At 37.5% G+C, this 9,265-nt stretch overlaps 1 protein-coding gene across 1 annotated transcript in view; it reads right to left on the bottom strand.

Moving 5' to 3' along the window:
- Nucleotides 1-1,357: 1,357 nt before the first annotated feature.
- CDH10 (cadherin 10, type 2 (T2-cadherin)) overlaps nt 1,358-9,265 on the bottom strand; it is a 135,142-nt gene continuing 127,234 nt past the window's right edge. The window contains exons 10-12 of the mRNA XM_004678066.1: nt 8,857-8,965; nt 5,494-5,745; nt 1,358-2,401 (exon numbers count right to left, since the gene is read on the bottom strand). Coding sequence (XP_004678123.1) covers nt 1,911-2,401; nt 5,494-5,745; nt 8,857-8,965 — 852 coding nt within the window. The 3' untranslated portion in view covers nt 1,358-1,910. The remainder of the gene's footprint in view (nt 2,402-5,493; nt 5,746-8,856; nt 8,966-9,265) is intronic.

Here is a 9,265-nt window from a genome sequence, read left to right on the forward strand (position 1 = left end):
ACTTACATTCAAGTCAATCAATACTATAGTTTCAAGCCCTCATAAGAAATAGCTTCTGTTAGCTCATTTTTTGTTGTTGTTGTTCTTGATTTCATTGTTAATAAATAATCCTTCTGGGAAATAGAGGGTTCTCTTTTCTTTCAGATTAGCATATATGATCAATTTTTTCCCCTTCAACTTTGTTCTTTTAACAGTCATTCTTCCCTCTACTTAAATGAGTGCTTGGCATAGAGGAAGTAGAACCAGTAGTTCTATGTTCTAATGTCAACTTCGCCTTTGTAATGACACTGTAACTTTATGTAGACCACATGGGTTTTTTCCCCCTTCATTATTAGATCACTATATAAAGTAAAATGTCTGTGATCAGAAGGCTGTGACTTTTCAGTCTGGAAGTTTGGGGAGAAAGTCATTCAAAGAGATTGAATTAATTAATTATGCATTAAGGATATGTCAGTGTTTCACTCTGACTTTAAAAGCATGGTATTTTCACTAATTAGAGAGCACAGAAATCTTTGGTATTGTTTACCATATACTCAGCAGGGATTGTGACTTTCTAGCATAGGCCAAACAAAGGACTCCATTTATAAATAAGTCATGTTTGGAGCTTAAGAATGGAGGGATCAGTTAGAGGCAGTTGGCTTCTATGAACCTTGGGATCTCTTGATAATTAACTGCCAGGTTTTTTTTTTTGTATTTATTTATTTATTTATTTATTTTTGATTTCTATTGAATCAGTCACTGACATAAAAAGAGATGTTGTTAGGAATAAATACTCAATGCATTTGAAAAGCATGATTACAATACTGTATGTTGATGGAATATTCAGCACAACTACTGATATTACCAGGCATGTTCAAGGTCACTATGGAAGGTAAGTGCATTTCCCATTAAAGGGTTATTTCGATCTACAATTTGTGTGAACTATTATTCCCTACAGATCTCAGTAGCAAAAACGTCAGACAAAAAATAAGAAAATATTGTATTCTTGGTTACCACTGTAGTGAATATGAACAAAAAGAAATACTCAGTTGTTGGTGTGGGATATTTAAAATAAGGATGGCTCAGTTTTAAATTTGCTTAAATGGTAAATTTTTGAGTTGTCTATTAATGACTTTTTTAATGGGAAGATTTTTTTTCACATCTCATGACATAAGACTCATTGGAAAAATAATTCTTACCTAGATCATATTAATTTGGCTAAAGTACTCTCAACAGCACTCTCAATAATTACTCTCAGTAGTAATTGTAATGATTTTGTGCTCTTCCTTGCACTCAGCACAGTTTTGTAGTGAGATATTTAGTTCATAAAGCAACTTCCTTCTGCTAGGAGAGGGGAAAAAAAAAGCTGGAGACAAGGTAGTTGTAAAAACTGGTTTATTTTTTTAAAAATAAATACAAAAATATAAATATAAAACATTAGCAGATAGAATTTGATGAAATGAAATTGCACAAACGTTTGTATACCAGGTTGCATATCACACCTACTAACACCACATGTACATTTTTGTTTAACTTAATGTACAGAACAGGATATACCTTAACATTTTTCTTCACCTTTTTCAAAGTTTCATTTGCAAGGGCAGGACTTGTATCTAACAGAAGCGGCTTGTTTGTGAGGTTGCTTAGGGGAGCAATATCCTGTTCGTGTTTCTGAAATTATCTTTTATTTCCTAAGATGGACAACACTGAATTTCCATAGCTTTGGCTCTTGGAAGAGATTAAATAAAATGTCGTATATATTCCATGAGACAGCCTACAGGAAAGAATTAATGTAAGTAATGAACAAATTAACAAGGAAATGGGAAAACATTGTGCTGAGTGGCAGGAAAATCCTCCTGAAGAGCAAATAGCGAGACCTGGCGCCGGGTCGGTGCAGAGACTTCGGCTGTCCGATCGGGGCAGGTGTGAGGTTAGGAGTCCTTGTCGCTGTCCCCGCCCCCGTACATCTCGGCCAGCTTGTTGAAGCGCGGGCCCCACTCGCGGAGGTAATCGTAGTTTTGGTCTCCTTCCGTGGTCCCCGACTCCAAGGAGCTCAGCGACTCCGCAATGGAGTCGTCGCCCTCGTAGGCGTAAGTGGCCAGGGAGTCGTAGGGCGGGGCGGTGGGGTCAAGATCGTGCTCCCTGAGCCTCTCGTTAATGAAATCCCGGACGTCCGTGTTGTCCGGCGCTGTGGGAGTCCTCCGTGGGATAAAGAGAGTTTCGGGAATAATGTCTCGCCGGAGCTTTTTCTCCTCCATGGCTGCAGGGTTCCTCAGGGTGCCGATATCAAAGGCCTGGGTGTCCTCCTCGCCGCCGCCTTCGTCGTTATAGCTCACAATGTTGTCTCTGATGTCTTCTTTAGACAAGATCAGAGGCTCTTTTTTCCGCTGTCTTTTCAGGGCTGCAAACAGCACGACTATAACTTGAAAACGAAAAGAAAGAAAAGCTGCATTAGCGGCCCCTCTGGAACACGGTATCCATAACGAGTGAAGTACTCGAAAGGAGTGTCAGTTATTTATTTAGATTTTCGTGACACGTTGGAATTTGACATGAATTTTGTACGTCGTTAGTTTTCAGGGGTGGGAGGGATGGGGGTGTTGCAATATGTAAGGTTGGAGCCTAAGAGACTGCACTAACTTAATTTTAAAGCAATGTGGGTTATGTCTTCAATGTACTGATATTTTATCTATTTTTCTAAGTCCTGTTTAAAGGCAGGTACTGACACTGTTTATACTCTGCATTAAAATGGGACATATGATGGCATATAAAAAATTGAACTTTGAGCTCATTGAACTCAGCTTCAAATAAAACAACCAAGAAGGGCACAATCATGCCCATATTTTTTCACATCATTGTCCAGTAGTTAGACTTCACAAAATAGCAGTACTAGTTTCTTCCAAATAGTTTGGCTGGTGGGTTACATGGATTAATAGAGAGAGAGAGAGAATTAAAAGAAGACTTTAATGGTTGGCGGGGGGATGGTGGTGAGGGGGATGGATCATGACAGACATTCAAGCGGCTTAGAAATGTATGAGCCTTTCCACAGAAATATGTATTGCCCAGATGTCCGATCACATGACAGCAAAGAGCAAATGCAAATGACAGCATTTGATTAGCTCCTAAAACCCTGTATGGTCTTCAGCTAGATGCATCTTAAACAAGTCTAAATCTACAGTAACAAGAAATATGCATCACTCAGGAAGGTTATTTCCTTACTTTTGTGAGATATTTTCACTAAGTATCACTAGTATCCCTGGTGGTTCAGAGGTAAATCTCAGTGCTGTCAAGCTATCACACTACAGCCTGAGTTTCAACCCTGGCCAGGGAACTGACCCAAATAGCAAAACAGACTTCTGTCTTGCCTGCTGCTCCCCTCAATAGTATTTTTCAGTATATCTGCCTGTCCTGCTCTCCACTCTATCTCTGGTGAATCCTCTTTCCCCCTCACTTCTAGCCTACACCTCAGTCATGGTATGCACACACACACACAAAAAAAAAAAATAAATAAAAAGATTAAATTATCAGTAATAGTAATAAATACTCAAAATAATGACAATACCATGAAAGACAGTTAATAACAAATGCCCTCTGATTGCATAAGGTTTTCATCCTCATTCACTACCCCCAAATATTTTGGTTTTCAGCCTTCAAAATTATTTGGAGAAACAGATGTGAATTCAGTTAGAATGGAAAAGGGTAGGAAAATCAATTTTCCCCATCTTTCTCTCATAAAAATACACACACACACACACAATTTTCTTTAAAACAAACATTTAAAATGCAGGGGGGTTATTGTTAGTGTGGACGGAATGTTTGTTTCAAAATTCATATACAGAAGCCAATCCCCAATTAATGGGTTTGGGAGGTGGGTCTTAGGGTATTGGCTGGTGCAGATGGAGTCTTCATGATGTTCCTTACAAAATGAGACACAGAGAGAATTTCGCTGCTGTCCACAATGTAAGGAAATGATAGAAGACAGCCCTGTGTAAACTAGGAAGGATGCCACACTGAAAAAAATCTGCCAGCACCTCAGAAACTGTGAGAAAGGAATTTCTGAGGTTCAAGCTACCAATCTGTGGTATTTTGTTCTAGCAGCCTAAATTGACAAAAGACCATGATATTACTGTACAAGGTGAATGGAGTTATGTTTTCTTTCTCGTTAGCACATAACAGACTGCTTGCTATCATGTTTGTATGAAACTGCAAAAAAAAAACTTTTTTTTTTTTAATGCAGCAAAAAGAAAGTTTTAACCCATTGGTATGTGTTTTTGAACCTCAGAATTTTGAAAAATAAGTAGGCTACCACTGAGAGAGAAGAAATGTTTATTCTTCAAGTTTCTGAGAAAATAGAAGATTTTATTTATCTAAATTCACGTATCCATGTATACACACACACTCGTGATGAAAAGATTTAAACTTCAGCTTTTACTGTCAACCAGAGGATGTTAGTCTACAAAACAGTTCTATTACGAGGGTAATAAAACTTAACCAAGATCACCTCCAAAATCCAAGTTTCACTGCTTCTTGAAATGTCAGATATAGCATTTTTTAGTACGGCCACAAGAATACTCATAATAGTTTTAAAATAATGCAACCAGAGAGCAAATTTAATCTGATTTTTAATTCAAAAGTGATTAAAAAGCCATTTGCTCCAGCTTATATAATCAGTTATCATTGCTTGGGGACAAGCGAACCAGTAAAGGCCTATTTTAATACTCTTACAGTGAAGAGGTGAGAAAGCAAGGCCTCTAACCAGACATAATTCAGAAAAGGTGAAAATAAACATTAAATTTACTGGAAAACTGAATATCCAATGACTCTTATTGCAAAGAGCAAAAGTGTCTCTCACTGACTCAGTCACTGGGGAACTGAATGATCTCAGGAAGTATTTTGAATATTTCTAACTTCTACTTTGAATATTTTTATGTTTTATAATGTTTTCTGAGGTAATGGGTCTATAACTCTGTTTAAGATTTAGGGGTATAGGATCACCCCTCTTCAGACATATGTTCCCACACCACACAGATGACCCAAGCACTGATAGTCGTGACCACTCAGTGGCCTTCATCTTGCCCCTCACATCTCACCCCTCCACCCTTTCTGGTAGCCTCAGGCCTACATTCAGATTTCATCGTTTATTTCGGTTGACTACTATCTGTTCCTTGTTCTGTTTCTTCACATTTCAGCCTCAGTGAAATCATCCAGTATTTGCCTTTTTCCGTCTAACTGACTTGACTAAGTATCAATCATCCTGTCCAGTTCCACCCATGCTGCAAATGGCAAGATTTCATTTATTTGTATGACAGCTGAACAGTTTCATTACTTTTAAAAGGAAGATAAAGACTTTACCTGATCAGATAATACACTTTAATATGAACTATATTCCATAGTTTATTGAAGTTTGTCTTAATCATGGGGTGGGGAAGGGGCTATTTCCATAACAACTCTTCTTATTCACAAACACACGAAAGCAGGCCATTTTGGAAACACTGGCATTTTTCGAAAGTTTCTTACCCAGCAGAATGATGATGCACAGGAGGATGGCGACCAGCGCCCCGGTGCTGAGGCCGGCAGGCAGCAACAAGGCCTCTGCACTGCAGGACTGCATGTTCCCCTGGCTGTCGCAGGCGCACACCCGGATGGTGAGCGTGCCGGTGCTGCTCTGGATCGGGTAGTCGTTGTCTGAGATCACCACCGGCAAGAGATACGTACTGATTTCATGTCTGTTGAATCCATTTTTTCTGGTCAAAATTCTGGCAGTGTTATCTAAAATAAATTCCAAAATATTATAAATAGCTGGGAACAGTAGACTTGCCTCCTCTTGCTAAACCTGGTTTGAAATATAAATAAAAACATGATGATATAAATTATATAATAGATCTCAATATTCCCATAAGATCAATCCCATACAATGCTATTAAAATATAAACAAGATAAAATGGATTGAGGAATTTACTATGAGCTCATAGTTGATGTTCAAATACTTCGTGTTTCCTAAAAGGTGAAATTTTATAATTGAATTATCTATCAAGCTACATAGCGTTGCCCCTCCCTGGTGGCGCAGCGGGTTAAAGCACAGCACTGAGAAGCTAAAGCCACTTCCGCATGAGTTTGATTCCCGCCTGCCCCGGAGGTGACCACATGGCGTGGCAGACCTCTCCTGACCCACCCGCTGCTCCCCTCAGCAGTGTACTTTGTCAGTCTGCCTGTTCTGCTCCCTGTTCTGTCTCTGGTGAAGCCTCTTGCCGCCCCTGAGCCTCTGGCCTGTACCCCAGTTCTGTATGCACAAATAAATAATTCTTTAAACAAACAAACAAACAAACAAAAAACTACGTAGCGTTAACGTGTTGTTTTTCAGTTTTCAGAGAACAATTTTTTCTATCAGGAAAAAATCCTAATACATTCATTTATAGATTTTTCTTTGTGCATATATATGCCACAACACACTCATGTAATATGCATGAAGAAAAATATAACTGGGTAACAAAAATTAGTTACACTTTTAAAATGAAAAATTCAGTCTAAAACTTTCAATGTATGAATATAGTCAAAGATTTTTGATACTTATGGACTTTGATTGCCTCCCATGGAAATGCCTATAATGTGTGGGGGACGGTGAATGAGTCCTAGATGCACAAAAAGAAACTAAGAAAAAAATTAGTAAACAATAACAAAAATTAAAAACAACAATAAGAGTAAATAACAGTAAAAAGAAAAAACAAACAAAAGACATGCTTTGTAGAGGTGTAAGCCTATACCTCTAAAACATATGGTTTTGCAAGCTGGTGCTACTCAGTAACTATAATTTTAAAAGTTCACAGTAAAGGTTGACAGCCTAGTACAGTACTGCTGAATATTTCCTTATCTGATCATTTACCCAGGATCCTTAGATGTTTGCGGGGCTAATTAAAAAGGACCCACTAGTCCTAAGTAACCAATATTAAGAAATAAAGCCAGTATACTTGATTGATAATTTCCTACGCTGTTTGTCTGTCCAATGAACTTACCTCATTTAGTCCCATGGGCAGTTTAAAACGTCAATGCTGATGTAGAGATAGGAGCAGATTAGCTAATTGGTAAGTGAACAAAAGGGAGGGGCGTGACAATTTCTTGTGGGTACTGTGGCTGAACACAAAGAATCATTTCCTAATCTAACAGAGTATAATTTCGACCCTATCGACTAAACACAAATGCTAGGCAAACTGATTAGCAAAACAGATGTGCATAAGCAAATTAAAAAAATAAGATGTAGTGGAGATGATGTCACAATTTTGATTTATCTTCTAAAATGTATTAGGATCTAAAAAGTATTATGAAACATTCCTTCCATATTCAAATATACACTGAAATAAACTTTACATGCTAGGTCATATTTTTAGAATCTTCTCACCTCATTCCTTTTTAACTTTTTTTAAAAAATTCTCAATCTTACAATTAACTTTGCCTGTGATAGCTTTGATATATTGAAGAATCAAATGAATTTTTACCTTAAACTAACCATTCTATTCAGAAAGATGTGTTAATAATGATTTTGACCTCAAGGTCAAAAAAATAATGAATATTCTAGCCCTCCCTGGTGGCGAGCGGGTTAAAGCACTGCACTGAGAAGCAAAAGCCAATTCCGCATGAGTTCGATTCCCGCCTGCCCCGGAGGTGACCACATGGAGTGGCAGACCTCTCCTGACTGCCCACTGCTCCCCTCAGCAGTGTACTTAGTTGATCTGCCTGTTCTGCTCCCCACTGTCTCTGGTGAAGCCTCTCACCACCCCTGCACCTCTGGCCTGTACCCCAGTTGTGTATGCACAAAAAAATAAATCTTTAAAAAACAAAAATGAATATTCATAATGAAAAAAACTCCAAATATAAGACCAGAGAAGTTGAAAATTATTTTTTAATGATTGATTCAGAGCATAACATAAACATTAAATGAAGATCCTATACACGTTTACAAAATAAAACTATTTTTCCATCAGAATTCTTTTAGAAATCCACCCAATAACAGAAAATAGTGAATTTATGTGGGATCATGTCAAATATTCTGTCAGACTTTACTGGTGTTTTATTTAACTACACATTCTGATTTATATTCATATCAATTAAGCCCCTGCTTTGAATACCTTATCTAGGATAAGGGAGTTTTCCTAGTATAGGAAAATACTTCTACTTGTCAAAAATTATTACTAGTTTTGACTTATCTGTGATAAGACAATGCAATTGCAAGTAAGATTGAGAAATAGCTTGTTGGGATTTAATGCTCAGTCTAATAGAAATATAAATTAGAGAAAGGGTATAGTTTTATGCTTTCTTGGATTATTAGCATATTTGCCATACTTTCTGCCCAAACATTAAATTTATAGAAATAGTATTTTCTTTTCCTCTTCTAAAATATTTTTCTGATGATGCATGGAATAGAATTTTAGCATTTTTTATTACAATGACATAGTTCATATATTACACATGGCAATAATATATTTTGCCCGTTGCAACTATGCTTTTGTTTTTTATCCCCTCACAAGTTAATATGGCCAATTCTCTATTCTTGCTCTCCTGTGTCTTTTTTGACTTTGTCGAAGCTGCTGCTACTAAATCTCTTCAAAGTCTATATAAGAGTTTCACTGAGTCACGCCTTTCGTTAGCCCACAAGTCCAGCCTTCTTACTGACGTTCATTCTTTTCATTAATATCCATAGACAGGTTTCTTTCATATATTGTATTATTTCAAAATTCAAGAGAACAAACACTATCAATAAAAAATTACCAAAATAGCTTACTAAGTAGTTACTAAAAATTTCTGTAACACAAATCAATACATTATATGCATGGTTGCTTTTTTTCATTTTAATGTCACCTTAAATCATGATGAACAAGTTCAAGTTACCTTCATTATCTTGCACTGTGAAATTTGGGTTGACAGCAGCTAAACTGAAGAAAAACTTCTGTCCACCTAAAGGGTCATCTTTGTCTACTGCACTTATAGTCTGTATTAGCTGCAGAAAAGAGAAAAAGTACATATTTATTAAACTCCCATGGGTATAATCTCTAGTATGTATTTTCTTTTAAAGATTTTATTTATTTATGCATATAGAACTGGGGTACAGGCCAGAGGTACAGGAGCGGTGGGCAGATTCACCAGACACAGAGCAGGGATCAGAACTGGCAGATCCACGAAGTACACTGCTGAGGGGAACAGTGGGTGGGTCAGGAGAGGTCTGCCATGCCATGTGGTCACCTCAGGGGCAGGGTTGCAACTCACGCTGAAATGGCTTTAGCTTCTTAGTTCTATGCTT

The sequence above is a fragment of the Condylura cristata genome, unplaced genomic scaffold, assembly GCF_000260355.1.
Source record: "Condylura cristata isolate star-nosed mole 26May11 unplaced genomic scaffold, ConCri1.0 scaffold00007, whole genome shotgun sequence".
NCBI lineage: Eukaryota > Metazoa > Chordata > Mammalia > Eulipotyphla > Talpidae > Condylura > Condylura cristata.